The 17,268-nt window shown below is 38.0% G+C and overlaps 1 protein-coding gene across 1 annotated transcript; it reads left to right on the top strand.

Moving 5' to 3' along the window:
• Positions 1 to 11,724: 11,724 nt before the first annotated feature.
• On the top strand, positions 11,725 to 12,669 carry LOC142354098 (uncharacterized). The gene has a single exon (XM_075406370.1). It carries the CDS (start codon positions 11,725 to 11,727, stop codon positions 12,667 to 12,669), a length of 945 nt encoding a protein of 314 aa, XP_075262485.1.
• The last annotated feature ends 4,599 nt before the right edge of the window (positions 12,670 to 17,268 follow it).

Below are 17,268 nucleotides of genomic sequence, written 5' to 3'. Positions count from 1 at the left end.
GGTAAGGGGGGGGGGGGTTAGTTGGGGTGGTGGTGGGGGGGGGGGGGGGGTAGTTGGGGGGATAGGTGGGTGTTTGGTGTGGGGTAGGTGTGGGGGCATGTGATGGGGGTGGGTAGATTAGATAGGTGGGTGGGACTTATATGGAGTCAAAAATTTTCAAATTGAGCTTTTCACCTTGAATAAAAACATCAGTTCTCAGTTAAGATCTATTCTGTTTTGCCCCCCCCCCCCCGCAGCTTAGTGAGCATAAATGTTTTATGACCCCCAGGCGCACGTGCTGTTTTCTTACATAGTAACGCGCTATTTAACAAACTATAATTTGTTGCGGGGAGGTCATGAAAAACACTGAGGTGGGGGGGGGGGGGCGAAACAGAATAGATCCCTTAGTTACTACACACTAAAAATTAAGCTATTTTTTAAAGTCCATTATTGGAAAACAGCAGTCAGCGTTTTAAAACAAAGAAACTATGTTCGGAAGCGAGAGTCAAGTTTCAAGTAATGACTTTATCTGAAAAGAAATCATAGAAAAGAATACCGAAAATGACTCAATTGAAAATGAAAAAAGAATCGTGCAATAAAAACTTACCTAGTCCTACATATTTCCAAAAAATGAAAAAGAATTAAAAATATAGCCGCCATATTGCCGTAAAATAGCCGTCGTTGAACCGCTTGCCCCACATTGGGATTGAAAAAGAAAAAGAAAAAATAAGAGATAGAAAATGGCAGAATTTTTCTCTATCAAAATCTTTTTATTTGGTTTTCAAATTCTGCATATTCGGATAGATTCGAAAATACACTTTATTCAGCCTCCCAATTGACCAATTCTAAGCATGGTACCAATGCCAGCTAGCAATCGTTTTAATGAACTTTGATAACCTAATGCACTTGACTTGATGACCGGGCCTTATATGCTTATTCTGCTTCTTTCGATCATTTGATTTTGCTCTTTTGACTTTAAAGGTATTCACTACATTGCGCAATTCAAGGAATTCAAATAATTTTCAAAGACTAAACAAGAAAACTAGACCTAGAATGAACTATGAATGGATTGAGAGAAACACAAAAAATGAAATTGAAAATGCCACATGTGAACTAAAAACCACTAGCAAGAAAGCGAATTTTTGTTCAAACACCGTTTTCTGACTCTAATTTATAATTAGAGCACAAAAGTTTGCAGCGCAAATCTACTGGTTTTTTAGCTCCTTTTCTTGTTTCGGCGTGACCAAAATCACTACTCCAATTTAACTTCAAAAATCATGAAAATGTGTGAACAGATCTTTTGAAAAAGACAGCACCCCAAAACGATTCAAATTCTCTAAATTGTAAAAAAGTAGAGCACCGAAATAATAGACAATCAGAGGCTGACTGCGGTTTTCAACAAAACTTACACGATGATCTCCGCCTGTTTTTGAGTAACGTCAGTACCATAGCAATCTCTGATTCTTCATAAATTTGTAGTCAACAAAAATTCGGTAGAAATTACATTGCTCAAAGTTCTAGATAAGTGACAAAAGAAACTTGCGGAGAAAATTTGGACAGTTTTCTGCTTTTTCCCTTAGCGGCAAAAAGCTGACTCCGAGGTGAAATCTGTTTAACCGTGTCATGCTTTTTGTGGGTCTCAAATTTCTGTTGTTTACGGCAAACAGCCAACTTTCCATCTGTAAATCCTTCGAAAGTATCTTTGACATTTTTCTACAAAATAATGCAAAAAAACTTTTTCAGCGCAAAGCGCCCGCATCTTGTAGCGTTGATTGCGTTGAAAGCAGTGAATTTTAGCAAGAATTGCCGTTTTTGCGATGAAAAATTTGTTTTTCACCGGCCTTCTTACAAAAAATAAATTGCCGTACACGGGTTCAAAGTACTCAACTCTCTCATGTCAGCCTCTTATTCCCCTGCGCGATCTGTCACTTACTCCAATGATAATTCTTGTGAATTTAAGATAAGCCTTTAAATTACCGGTGAACATTTGTAAGGTTTGCTATTTTAGAAATTTTTTTTTCACCGCATTCTGCTGGTAGCTGTAATTTTTTTTCCGCTGCATTCTGCTGATAGTGTTGAAAAAACGTTTTTTCTTCGCATTCTGCTGGTAGCGTTGAAAAATTTTCTTTCGCCGCTTAAGCGGCGAGAAAAAAATTTTCATCGCGTAAATTTATTTTCACCGCAATCATCGCATTGAGCGCAAATCTTACACCTTTTACTCAAAATCAGCGCAAATTTTACATCTTTTAGCAGTTTTTAGCGGTGACTCCTCGATCCGGGCAATGGCCCTTCAAACAAAAACGGGTAAAGATTATCAGCACACATTAAAGTATTTCTTGCTCAATCTCTTCTCTTTGTACAGAAAAAAGTCCGGTAAAAAGTGTGGCAATTATTTTGGCGTTGCTCCTAAAAAGGAATCTTTTGTTCCAACCACCAAATTTATACGGGAACAAGGAATTTTTACTACCCTGTTGTTCTTTGTTAATTGAATATTAGCTGCGCGATACATTTTGCGGAGAAATACAATAGAAATGCAAGTTTACTATGAAAAAGCTTTTAAATTCAATCCATTGTTGTTGAGACTTCATAAAATTTTTCATCTCCTGATGAACAATTTAGGCTCAAACTTTTACAATCGTTTCAACTTTTTCTGCTTTATAGTTTTAATATTCTTCAGATGAGATACAACTATTACCGACTAACGCCCGGTAAATTGCTCTCAAAGGACCGGCGAGCGGTTTGCTGCAGTAGTATGCAGCTGGGGCATAGGGATGCTAATATTAGGGAGGGGTGACAAGTGTGTGCGTGTGTTTTTGTGTGCGTGGACGGGGGGCAGGAGTTGGGGGTGGGGGTGGTTTTCAAGGATGGGGGTGGGGGTAGGATTGCTAAGGCTAGATGAGATGGGTGTTCAAATGGCCTGCTGGAGGAGGGTGGACAATGGGAGTGTTGAGGGAGAGTGGGGGTAATGGAGGTGCTGATGGGGGGAGGGAGTTGGGGTGACTGGAGGGCCAAACTTTTAAGATTAAAACCGCCCTTCACAACAGGAAATTGTCTCCTCAAAACAACTTTCGTGAATCGTATTGTTAGAGTACACTAAGGCTTACGGCTTAGAATTTAATGCCCTTTGAGCAATACTTTTTTATCCCGTTATTGCGGACGAAAAGTTGAATGGGTCAGACGAAAGCTCTAGTGAACTTTAAATAAACTAAGATACTATGACTTAATATACGGGTTTTATTGGTTTATCCCGATTCTCTTGATTCTGACAGTATTCGCTACATTGAGTAACTCAATACGTGAAAAAACTTAAACTCAATCGTGAAAATCGGGTTTTATGAAAAACGTAAAACGTGCTCAAAATGTAAAGCGAATTAAAAAAAAGAGAGTGCCTAAATATTAGCCGTTGATAGGCTGGCGGCGGCTACTAGGAATTTCTACAAACTTCGTTTTAGAGCAATTAAAAAGCATCCATGGAATTTCTAAATGGAAATTACTTTAGAACATGTTGATGATGCATCAATTCAAGAAGGCCAAAGCCAATATTACAAAACTGGAAACTCTCCCCGCCAAAAAAGTGGGCACTTGACTTCGTCCAAATAACACGTGTAAAACAGTAACTCTCCGATAAAATAGACTGAACTTAAAATTATCTTATTGAATTTACTTTACTAGAAACGTGTTCTCTACACATAGAGTACATAGTTTTTTGGTGATTTTCCTGTGAGAATTTTTTTTTGCAATCATTCTGATAAATATATTTTCTTGCTCACAAGCATCCCCCTTTTTCCGCGCGCTCTATTGAATATAATTTGAGTTTTTTATGACAATTTGGTGGTGGAATTCTGATTTACACAGTTACTGGAATTCTAAACGATTTACTTGTTGGCGGAATTCTGTCTTGTTGGTCTTCTATGACAATGGGTATTCTATGACAATGGGTATTCTATGACAATCGATGTTCTTTGACGACATTTTTTTTACTATACCGAAAAAAATCAAAATCTGTGACATTTTATTTTTTGGAAAATATAGGTTTCAGTAGTCACCTAGAGAAGGCTATGACATTTGTTTTTGGTTTCAGACGTTACCGAAGATGATCGCCCTAGGTCTCAGACGTTACCTAAGAAGTCCCGTTCCCCCTTGAAAAAACATTGATTCAAAACCTGGTTTTTTTCTCACCATAGCTTGAGCAAAGAAGCAACTGTTAGTTTTCTGAAAGTTCTGGCAATTTTTCAAACTTTTGGACAAAAAATTATTGATTCTTTTGCAACTTTTCGATAAAAATGAGTTGATAACAGTTAAAACTCAGACGCATCAAAACAAAAATCGAGTGTCGTTTTATCTTGTTAGAAAAGGACACGCTTGCTAACAAAAAAGCTGCAAAAAGGTTTTGATAGAAAGTTTTACTTTTTCAGAATCAGATTTTAAAGTTTGTTGGAATCTTTTTCAACTTTTCACTTTTTCTTTCTTGATGAATGGCTGCACTTTTATTGGAAAGAAAAGCTCGTTGCTAGTTTAAAACAGCAGCAATAAATTCATTAATCAAAACAAAAAGTTTTTGCTGCCTTTGCTAAGTAATTGAAAAGTGAAAGCTACATGAGCCAGAATATTTAAAAACAATTGATCAAAAAGCAAGCTGATAAGCAAAATCGTTTTGTACGCTTCCTGCCATTTTCCAACTCATATAGCAAAATCTTGATCAATACTTATGTCAACATAGCTTCTACAAAGCTCAGATTTTTCTTTTAATTTGTCCTCTGTCTCAGCAGTTACAGTTGAAGTCCCTTTTTCCCTGGTTACAGACGTTACCAATTAGATGAAGGAAGTTTTTTTTCCAAAGGTCACAATAGTCACCAACTGTCACAGTAGAGAAACTGGTTTCAGACGTCACCTTAAAAGATGATGAAGATTGATGATTAAAGACAGTTTCATATGTTACCTTCACATAAAAGATTCTTCAGTTTGTGTTCAAAACAGCAAAAATAAAAGAAACAGTTCAACAGAAAATATCTCACTACAAAAAAGTTTCTTTGCAAGCTACCTAATTTGTGTTCAGTAGCTCGTGTTGCCTGAACGCATCGCCTTTTTCCTAATTACGAATTAACTGAAGTTTTTTTCTATTCCTTGCTCAGACACACTTGGTTAGGATATCATCCACTTGAGGGAAAAAGAAACATCTGGAGTTTAATTGTGAGCAACTAACAAAAGCAAAACTCCTCGGTCTAATGTAACAATTATTTAGTCATCCTAAGATTATTGGTCAAAAATTCATAAACAAAACTAGCAATTATTTGAGTCTGTTGAAAAAAAACGGTCTACGTTCACACGTTCGAGAGTTTTCCGTTTTTCTCAAACAAAAAATCATAAAGCTAGATTTAGCTTCAATAATATAGTGTAATTAATTTTGGAGGGATTTCCTTTGGGTAAAATTATCAAACAAAACACATTGTTAGATCTAATTGTTGAATTGGTGTTGGGCATCTCAAACCCCTTTCTTCAAAAAAGTTGCGCCGCGAGGAAATTTTCAAGCTGTTTTTGCCTATCTCCAATTAAGAAAGAACTCGAAAAAGAGAAAGAGATCAAAACAGCAAGATAACAAAGAAAAACACTCAGAGCTGCCAGATCGCACTGAACATTTTTAAGCTGTCAGAATATAATTTCATGAATCAACTGGATCTTCTGCAAACCGCAATTTCACAGAGAAAAAAAGTTTTAGAACGCTGACTCTTCTAATAAACAACATCAAAGAAACAAAGGAGGAACTGAGAAAAGCCGCTGAGAAAGTTTTCCTCGAAAACCCTCATCCAAGCAGAGTTTCATCAATAACAGAAAGACAGTCAAACCTTCTCTCGAAGTTGCAGATCTTCGAACATGAAGTCAATAGCCTGGATGACGACGGACAACTCAGCCAGTCGTCCAAACGATTACGAAATGACATAAGCGTCAGTTCGAAGTGCAGCTCACGCCTTCTTGAATCCAACAGATCATCGCCAACACGAACCGAGAAGTCAACACAGGCGGTTCAGGCCAACAATAATGAAGTTAAAGCTCTACTCCAACCTCCATAAATACCTCCCAGGACAAAACCTTCCTTCTTTTTGCCAACAAACAGCAATACACAACCACTGTTATCAAAATTTCTGAGAACTAGTCAAACCTTCTCAGCAAAAAAGTCCAAAGCGAACCAACAACTGCATACATCCACAAATCCGTTTGCCTTTGACACAATTCAAACTGACGAACTGAATCCCAACGCATCAGGAGACATCACTTTACTTCCAACAAAGCAACCAATAGACGTTTCGTTTGAGGTTGATGTAACCTCCAACAAAAAGTTTGTTGATTTTCAAAAAATTCAAACGTCAACAGCCACAATCACAAGTTTTGACACTAAACAACATAACACCAACATTCCAAATAATAAACAAAAAGCTAAACATATTTCAGGATATAGTAAAAACATTGTTGAGCCTAACATAACTCAACAACAGAAAACACCCGCTGAGGATACGTACCCTCATACGTGTCAATTTGGCAATGAAATTAGTATTCAGAACAAACCTTACAATCAGTTTCCTGTACCTAACAATATTGATAACATGTCAACTTTTACAACTATCTCCCCTAGTGCCATACAACAGGTAACAGGGCCATATGAACAACCCCAGGAACCCTTTTGATTAATTCAAGCTCAACAAACTGATCAAATACTTTTGAAAAACAGATGAAAACTCGTGAAACACAGATCGGTTTAGAAAAATCTACTGCACAAAACCAATCGGAATTTCAAATTCTTTCCACTAAAAGAGATAAAATAAGTGGCAAACAAACAGTGCCAGCAGTTGTCAGACCAAAAACGAAAATTCATGAACCGCGACTTGACTCAGGAGAACTTGACATCAATGTACAAAGTCTCAAAGAGCAAGTGTGCCATATTCAAACTCAGAATGTACAGCAAACCGCCATGAGTACATAAAAGATTCACAATTATCAATTTCCTCTTGGTACTATGGCAGAAACTACAATTCCTTCAAAAGTAAGGAACAGTTATCCCACAGTACAGGTGTCCAATTCTCAAATGAATACTCAAATAAATCCTGGTACTTCGCAAATCACAATGACGTCAAACAAAAAGGGGAATAATATATATGATGCAAATGAAGAGCTGTTTAACCAGCCTTTTAGCATCGTGAACTCAGTCGCAACGAGGAAAATTGCGCACAATACAGAAGATCAGATAGCTGGAAGTTCACAGTCTTGGCCGAGTTTACACCAGCAACAGCTCCTCGGCAACCATTTTGTTCGCAATGAGATTGAGAATAAGATCGATCCAAGTCATTTTGTACAACCGTACAGGACAAAAACAATGAATGACTGTAATCCTGCATCAGTGAACCAGTTGCAATGTCTACCAAATTCAGACAAAAAGTACACAGATCCTATACAATTGAACCACAGACCCCCTGCCACAACAATTTATAACAACAGCAATAACTACCAAAATGTAACTTCCCAATCACCTGGTCCAACAGTTGCAACGTTTAATGATAACAGCAACCCAAAACCTTCGCATTTTGATCAATTACCGCAATATCTGCCACCACCAGTTCCAGAAAACCTAGGCAAAAACTACATTAACAACAACGTTGTAAGTAACAAGCAAGCCATCAAACTACCACCAGTCTCACTGCCGCACTTCAATGGCAACCCTCTGCGATACCATGAATGGATTAACAGTTTCTTTTCTATGGTTCATAATAATACTGGTATAACTGACACACATCGGATCAGGTGTCTCCAAAACTCAGTGTCTGGAAAAGCAAAGAAAATCATTGAGTCGTACTCCTGTAACCCAGCGTATTATAAAACAGCTCTAAATGAACTGATGAACCATTTTGGAGACCCAAGTGTTGTGGTGAGCGCCTTTATAAATCAACTCGAGTCATGGCACGCCACTGATTCAAATAAAAAAAATCATTTGTCGAATTCTCAAATTTTCTAAAGCGCTTAGTTCAAACATTTGAATACCTTGGCTTCCAGGCAGACCTTCAGAGTTCCACATTGCTCAAAAAAGCGAATGAAAAAGTGCCTTACAATATTTTGTTGAAATGGACGGAACATAGGCTCACAACAAAAGCTGAACCAGCTTCACTTCGTTCGTTTCAACAATTCTTAGAACTTCATGCTCAAATTTACAATACCATTAATTGCGAGCAAACCTTTACGTCAATTAGACAACAACAAAACAGCGTAGACTACGTCAAAGACTTTAGTGTTCCGATGGCTCACTATAAACCGTCATCACAAATAAATAACCAAAACTTATTTGGCAAAGTCAATTCTAACGCTGTTTTGCAGCCTGCAATTAAACCACAAATAACCACTTCTAATAGGGAGTGGTCATCCTCGGTAACTATCTCAAACAACGCGAAAGCTAACGGAAAACTGCAAAACAACCGACATTGCCCCCATTGCAATAGTAACCATTTTTCACAAGATCGATATAAAATAGTTATCAAAAACAAATTGTGCACGAATTGTTTGAGCAATAATCACCTCAGACAAAATTGCTCTTCACAAAAGAACTGCCAGTCCTGCAACGGCCGACATCATTCTACTCTACACAACCCTTCAAAACAAGTGAGACGACCGCCAGCAGCATTCTCCACAGGATCTGCTCCATTTAGTCCTACACAGCATCCATCAAATGAAGTACCACCAAGCCAAAACAAACAACAACACTGTCGCTATGGACAATCTTTTGTTAAAACGAAGGAGCCAAATACTCAGAGGAGTAACCTCGATTCTCCTTCAAATAATCAAAGCTCCTCTGAGAGACTGGCTTGAACAACTACAGTTTATGCCGGTGTCTTTTGTCAATGGCAACAAAGCCTTTGATACGTATGCACTCATAGATCATGACAGCCAGTTCACATTCTTGCTTGACACCATAACAAACTTCTTAGCACTTCCTTGCGAAGCGCAAACATCTACTACACTCCAATACCTGACTACCCAGAACGAAATGCTCTCAAAGATAACAGCGCCAGTAATTATCACTCCATATAAATCATTGAGGCAAAGCTTTGAGATATATCGTGCATACAGCACGCCAGCAATGAACGTCACACCAGCCAACATATTTGAGTTGAATCAATTATGTGACACATTTAATAATCTCCGCCACATACAATTCCCTCAGGTTGCTGATGGCAAAATTGGAGCCCTGCTAGGTGTAAACACTTTTGCTTACACTCATCCAATTGAAGTAATAGACGGAAACATCAATCAACCGTTTGGTGTGAAAACAAAACTGGGATGGACATTAGCTGGGGAATATGAATCTTCTCTCCAGCCTTCAGAATCAACAATTAACCATCATTCAACAACAACTAAACCATTCATTTATCATGTTTCAAGACAGCAGACGGAAGAACCACATTTTAGCGAATTAGTTGAGCAATTCTGGAAAATTGAAAGTGAAGGAACCCAAGAAAACAGTTCTGTTCTTCCAGATGAAGACAACGATGCTTCAAAGTTTTTCAGAAAACTATCCGACATAACTCTGAGCGATATGAAATTGGTTTTCCTTGGAAAACGCCTTGCCTTTTGGAGAAAAATTATTACTGTGCTCTTAATCAGCTGAAGTGCTTGGAGAAAAGATTAGGTAATAATCCAAAGCTGAAAGAAAATCACGATCAAACGCTTTCAACAGACCTAATCAAAAATTACATAAAACCAGTCGAAATGACAGAGTTGAACCTGAAAAAATATGGTACCTGCCTCATCATCCTGTTCAAAATCTGAACAAACCGGGAAAAATCAGACGGGTGACATATGCCGCTTCAATTTATCGAGGACAGTCATTGAACAGCAACCTCCTAACAGGACCAGATCTCTTGAACAGCTTACTTGGCATACTGCTGCGTTTTCGTGAACATCCAGTTGCAATACTTGCAGATATTGAAAGTATGTTCATGCAAACTGCTGTCAAACAAGAAGATCAATCTGCACTTAGGTTTCTCTGGTCGAAAAACAATTTTATAAAGCAATATCAGTTCACTCGCTTGATTTTTGGGGCAACTTGTTCGCCTTCAATGGCCATCTTTTTCCTAAATCAATGCGCTAAAGACAATGCAGAAAATTTTCCCAAAGCTTTTGCAGCAATAACGAAACAATTTTTCATGGACGACTACGTTCATTCGCTGCCCACTATCACTGAAGCGAATGACACTGTAATGCAAGTCAAAGAATGCCTCCAACGAGGAGGTTTCAAATTGGCCAAGTTCTTATCTAATTGTTGCGAAGTGCTGGAACAAATTCCATGTGAAGACTTAGACGAATCAAAAGATTTCACTCGCGTATTAGGACAAAAATGGAATTTCGTTGATTATAAGTTTTTCATAAAACCATTGGAAGAGTTTCCAAAGAATGCAGCAATGTATAACCAAAGAAAACTGTTGAGTCTTGTTAAGTTGATTTTTGACCCAATCGGTATTGCGTCACCAGTGACTATACGCTTCAAGATTGTAATGGAACAAATTTGGCAACTGGATTTAAAATGGGACACACCGCTACCCCAGAAATTACATAAACCATTGCAAAAAATACTAAACAGCTATTTCGGATCACCCCCCATTGAACACTCGCGAGCACTCAGTTTTCTTGCAAGTTCACAGGAAATTGAACATCAATTGCACGTCTTTGTTGATGCGTCTACTTGTGCTATGGCAGCAATAATTTATCTACGAAGTTATGACGATAACGCCAAACAAACAGAAACCAGCTTCATAATCAGTAAATGCAAAGTAACTCCTTTAAAATTGTTGAGAGTTCCAAAACTTGAGCTTGGGCCGCAATAATCGGGATACGACTACTGAAAACAGTTCAAAAAGAGACAACACTGAAGATACACGATACACATTTTTGGACAGACAGTCGAGTTGTTCTTGATTGGATTGTTTTTAAGAAGAAACAGAAACGGTTTGTCGCTAACAGAATCCGAGAAATACACGAATCTTCAAAATCCAATCAATGGCATTATATACCAGCAAATCAAAATCCTGCAGACCATGGAACACGTGGCCTAGAACCAGAAGAATTATGTTCTAAATGGTTACAGGCTCCTGATTTCCTAAAGAAACATTACTCCGACTGGAACTCTGCACACAAAATAGTTTCTGTTCACACAACGAGTACATCAAAACCGAATGAACCAGTCATTGACCCAACCCGTTTTCGATCTTGGACAAAACTGCTGTTAACACTCGCAACTATTTACAACCTGCGCTTCAGAATTAAAAAAGAACGAAATAACAAAGAGCAGTACAATGCAGACGATATCAACCAAGCACACAGTCACTTAATTCGAGTTTCCAGGAAAAAGTTTTCCATTCAGCTATTCACTCGCTAAGAAGAGGACGTAAACTAGACTCTAAATGCAAGATTCGATCCCTAAATCCGTACTTAAACAAAAACAGAATACTTAGATCACAATCCCGACTACAATTTGCTCCTGAAAAGTTACAATTAGCTAAATTACCAATAATTCTTCATGCCAAAGACTCAATACCACGCCTGTATCTTTAGCATGCGCATCGAATTTGTATACACTAAGGTACCGAGGCCGTCAAAGCTTTTGCTAAACAGAGATACGTCGTTATCGGCCTCAGGAAAACATTGTTAAGCATCCGATTTCGATGTTTTTTGTGCCACCGTTTTGATGCCCGAAATATCCAGCCATTAATGGAACCACTATCAGTGTGCAGGTTTCCTGATACTTTCTCGCAATTCCCATTTGCTAATAAAGGAATTGATTTCTTCGGACCTTTCTATATCGAAGACACCAAAGACAAACTCACCAAGAACTACGGCCTCATTTTCACATGCATGGTCACACGTGCCGCACATCTTGAGTCATGCCCTGATTTAAACACGGACACTTTTCGCATAGCCCTCCGACGTTTTGCATCAAGAAGATGTCAACCAAAACTTATTCTGAGTGACAACGGCAAAACATTTGTCAGGGCAAACGAAGAGTTGAAGCGATGCGTCCGTAGTCTCGACAATCAACGCATTGCCTCTGAACTTCTTATAAAGAACACAGTTTGGAAATTTAACCCACCATACGGACCACATTTTGGTGGTGCGTCGGAACGGTTGATCCAAAATGCTAAACGGATCATTTTGATCATTCTAGGGAGCAAGAGGCTTACATCAGATGTCTTCCACACCATCATGGTTGAGACCGAAAACATGCTGAACTCTCGACCACTTACACATGTGGCTGACGTACCAGACAATGAAGAACCCATCACCCCAAATCATTTTCTGGTGCAGAGACCTTACAATTCCCTGGCACCAGGAGACTTTTCGTCAACCATGCCAGCATCCTTCAAGTCGTGGAAGAACGTGCAGCAGCTCATGAACCACGTCCGGAGACACCTAGTTAAAGAATACCTTCCCACTTTAACGAAGCGAAGAAAATGGTCCGAGCAGGGTGATTCGTTGAAAGTCAATGACCTGGTGTGGATCCTCAAAGACCTCACTCCCCGTGGGATATGGCCTCTGGGACGAATTGTCGAAACGTCGCCTGGAAAAGATGGATCTGTACGCGTTGTCAAGGTAAAAACGGCTTACGGTACGTACGTCCGCCCCGTTGCCGGTCTTGCACGTGTTTTGGCCGATTAGCCGTTTTTTTGCTAACTTTTTTCTCGGAACGGAAATCTAGGCAACGCGAGCTACCCTCTGGTCTCTTGGTTACATCATTCTCCCCTTCTTTGGTTTAATTTATGGGTTTCCTCTCCCCGGAGCCTGTTGATGATGCATCAATTCAAGAAGGCCAAAGCCAATATTACAAAACTGGAAACTCTTCCCGCCAAAAAAAAGGGAACTTGACTTCGTCCAAATAACACGTGTAAAACAGTAACTCTCCGATAAAAGAGACTGAACTTAACATTATCTTACTGAATTTACATTACTAGAAACGTGTTCTCTACACATGGAGTACAGAACACATTAGGAATAATCAAATAAAAGGATATTGCAGGCTTAGTAAAATGGAAATTAAAAGGATTGTCAGGTTTGAACATAGCCGGAAAAATGCCGGAAAATATACGCCATTGACGCGATTGACACACATCGGGATTGAAACAGCAACAAAGAAGAGGAGAGCTACAGCGAAATAAAAGCCTAAAAGAGCCTAAATAAAAGCCTTTGAGGGGCTGACGGCGGCTACTGAACACTAAACATAAGACTGGCGTCGCGTGAATTGCTCTCAAATGACTGGCGATAGTGGATTTCGTTATTAACTCGCTACAAGTTATAGAGTCCAGCGTATGATCAATTAATAGAGGGCATGAACGACTAAGGAAGATCAGGGGTGCAGGCTCACGGGTATAAATAGTAACAGCATGAACTTAGTTCTTACAGCCACAGTTTCCGTTGACCACAGACTGAGAGACAAGTAATTAGTAAGACACTTTGAGAACTGCTCACCCGGGCCGAGGATTTTGCCGACAAAAAAATTCAACGCAAAAATTGTAAGATCTACGCTAATTTCAACGCAAAATATGTAAGATCTACGCTAAAATTCAACGCAAAATTATGTAAGATTGGCATTGAATGCGTTGAATTTATGTAAGATCTACGCTCAAGCGTTGATCTTACAGAAATTCAACACATTCAACGCCAATCTTACATATTTTTGCGTTTTTTAGCTTTGACACCTGGCTGGATTTCCCCTGGGATTTACTTTTACACAAAACTAAAAAGTGCATTATCAGGGCAACAACAGCAAGATCCATGGAGAATGTAAGCCAATCCATTTTGCATCCCGTTTCCTCAATTCTGCAGAACTCAAACGCACAACCAATGATCTGGCCCGATAGAGTAAATTTTCTGTAGATCAAATTATTATTATTGCAGCACAAATTTCTGTATTTTTTTTTGTGCGGAGCCTGGATAAGATTTAAGATTTACACCCGTTCAGAAGAAGGAAATAAGTGGACAAAACAGTGTAATTGTAGTGTATTTCTAAAAGTGTAATTTCTTCAAAATTGCGGTGTGTTTCTGAGAGTGTAATCGCTTCAAAATTACACTTTTCACTCTTTTCCCCACTAAAAGTTGGACGAAAGAGTGTAATCAAAAGTAATTTTTAAGAGTGTAAAAAGAGTGGATTAAAGAGTGTAAAGAGTGTAAAAAGAGTGTAATTTTTACAAAATTACACTCTTACACTCTTTCCCCTGCTATTTAAGAGTGGAAAAGGCTTTACACCCTTAATCTCGCTTAATAACGGTGGACTAGGGGTGGACACCTCGGCCCGGGCAGCGACTCAATGCCCTTCGGGCTTCACATGTTCTGAAAAACTATCAGAAGCTAAGTTGGTAGTACAAAAAATTGCACAAAAAAGATCAGCATGGCCAATTAAGTTGCTACAAACTCGTTTGAGCACAATTAACAATTCTTAGTGAAGAAATGCAATTTTTTTCATGACAGATTTACATTTACACTTTTTAAGACTTTTAATCGAATGGAATGTTTGCTACGGTTACGTCTACTTCTGATTGTGACACTGGGTGAAGATTTGATACATCAAACAGTTTTAGGGACAATTCCATTTAACTATTTTTACTGCACGAAAATAATTTAATACACTTTGAATTAAATTATGACTAATAGTTAATGTTTAGGGACAACGCTACCTAAAAACTAAAGCCTTAGGGTTCTTTTTCTAGTTGCTTGAATGGAGTAAATGAATGAACAATTATTTTTTTGTGAGGGTAGGTGAGAAACTGAGCCCAACTGTGTTTTAACGAAGTTCAGGTTCACAAAATTCGACCTCGTATTTTTAGCCATCGTTAAATTAATCAATCAAGCTAGTTTTACGCATAGCTAATTTACTGAGAACATCTCGCGTTTAGCCGCAAACGAATAGCGGATTGAGATGATAAGCAAGAACTTCTGCAGTTCCTTCTGCAGATTAACGTGTTTTTGCTTAAAACATTTAACTTGTATGTTATAAAATGCGAACGTCAATGAAAGTCAATTTATAGCGATGTATATAGATAGCCTCTCCTTGTTTTTTAACTTCTGGCACTGCGGACTTTTGGCATTTTACAACGTGCACGTGCGTGTTTTAACAAATTCTTCACAATAGTGGGAGTCAAGCAATTTCTAAGAACCGCCCTTCACACCATAAGTATAAGTCTCCAGAACAGTTTCTGTGAATCGTATACTTGTAGACTAGCGAGCTGAAAGGCCCTAAGAGCCCTTAATGCCCGCTGGGCGCCACCAACTTGACTTTTTGCCCACCTGTTGAGGGCAAAATGTCAAGTGGGTCAGACAAAAAATCGATCAAGCGAAAAATTGCATTGAAAAAAACCGACAAGACTAATATAATCACTGCAAATTTCGATTGAGAGCAACTAGTAATTGCGTTTCATTTTTGAATAATTCATTTCTTCATCGCAACTCTTAATGTGTCATCGGAAGTGGGCTTGGATGACAGTCTCTAACGATAGATAGTACACTCGGAAGGAATGGGAAACGTTACTTTGATAATTGAAGTTAGTTTGTTTTCTTTGACTCCCCATTAGACAACAGCTAAGTCTTATTACCAATATTTTTTCTAAAGTTTGCACTTATATAAAATATCCTATTCAACTTGACATATAAACAACAGATTTTTGTTTGAGCAGCAGATTTTTTTTTATTGCACAAGAAATTTGTTTTATTGCATAAGTAATTTTTCTTATCGCGTAAGGTATGATGAGTTCGTACAGAAAAACGAAACAACCTTTCCCCCGGAAACAAAAACAAGAAACACGGCCGCTGTAGATTGCTATCGTTGAGAAGCGTCCGAAAATGGAACAAACTCCCATGTTACATAATGTCAGCGGGTACAAAAATAAGATATAAACATAAACCCAACAGAAATTTTGAAAACACAACACGAATTTGTTCTATTAGACAGAAAATTTGGACTTTTCTTACCTCCTCCACGTGTAAAAAAACGAAAACCCAAACATGAAACATTAATTATCCTCATGTTTTTACATGTGATACTCACCGTTTTCAATTATCTAGATAAAAACTTTGACGCTTAATTTTTGGTCATTTTCGAGAAATATACGTGAATGAATTAAAAAAACAAAAACGGTTGATTTCTTAGCTTTTTTGAAATTCACCTAATGTTTGAAATTTACAAGATGTTATTAAATCTCAAGTCTGTATGTGTTGGTCGTTTCATACAAGCATACTTATATGTTAAGCTGTAAGCACGCCCATAACTAAAGCTCAGTGAGAATCAGTACTGGTTCAGAACAATTTCATAGAAATTTTGAGTTTCAGTACTGATTCAGAAGGATTTCAGAACCAACTGTGAAGAATCACTGAATTGGCTCTGAATCGGTCAATATCAGTGCAAACTGTGACATGAATTGGACTCTGACTCAGTTTTGAATTTGAATAGCGCTAGTAGATACTGACGAGCAACAATTGAAACTAGCAAGTTGTAGCTGTTAAGATGGTTCTAACTTTATAGACTGTTAAGATGGTTCGGGAAATACTTATTCGAGCTAGAAGCAACAGTAGGGCTGAAGAGTGGGAAATTTTTATGTTAAACGAGCATAACCTTGAAAAACTTTCAAAACGGCTGGACACTGCTTTATAAAATTGTTGATGTTTCTCCTAGAACTTTGATAGTTTTGTGATAATTGACCTAAAATACAGTTCAAGTGTGTTTCAGGTGCTTATACACCTGAACTTCACCTGAATTTCCGATAACCTGAACACCGTTCAGGTAAAATTACCTGGAATTTATTTAGAGTATATCGAAAACATGCTTACATCCTCGTTAAGGGCAGACATCTGTTAATCCGGCTCAACCTTGGATAATGATTCAAAATTTGATTAAAAGTTCCGACAAAAGTTTTTAATTGGACAATCAATAAAATTGTCAATAAAATGAACTCATTTTGAGCAGAGAAATTTCTAAGGCAAGCACATTTTTGAGCAACAAAAAAGCGTTTCGTGAAAACACTTCTATTTGATAAAAAATGACAATTGCGACATTAAATTGTTTATGTAGACGATGGTAACAGAGGAAATCAGAGATGAATTATCAAAAAGAGTTGAAAATTTTTTAAAATACATTTTTTAAAATGAAAATCTTTGTTGTCACCACGTATTTGTTAACGTTCAATTTCCCTTAGGAATCATTATGAGCAATCTAACGATACTTAACGTTTGAGCTAATTTACTCGTTACTATTGTCAGATTTCACGTTTC

This window comes from Convolutriloba macropyga, chromosome 15, assembly GCF_964194025.1.
Source record: "Convolutriloba macropyga chromosome 15, txConMacr16.3, whole genome shotgun sequence".
Lineage (NCBI taxonomy): Eukaryota > Metazoa > Xenacoelomorpha > Acoela > Convolutidae > Convolutriloba > Convolutriloba macropyga.
Note: the sequence above shows the minus strand (reverse complement) of the source record. Positions and strands in the feature narration are given on the sequence as shown.

Bases quoted from the DNA above. Each gene is read 5' to 3' on its own strand.
- LOC142354098 (XM_075406370.1), top strand. From the start codon at position 11,725: ATGGAACCACTATCAGTGTGCAGGTTTCCTGATACTTTCTCGCAATTC.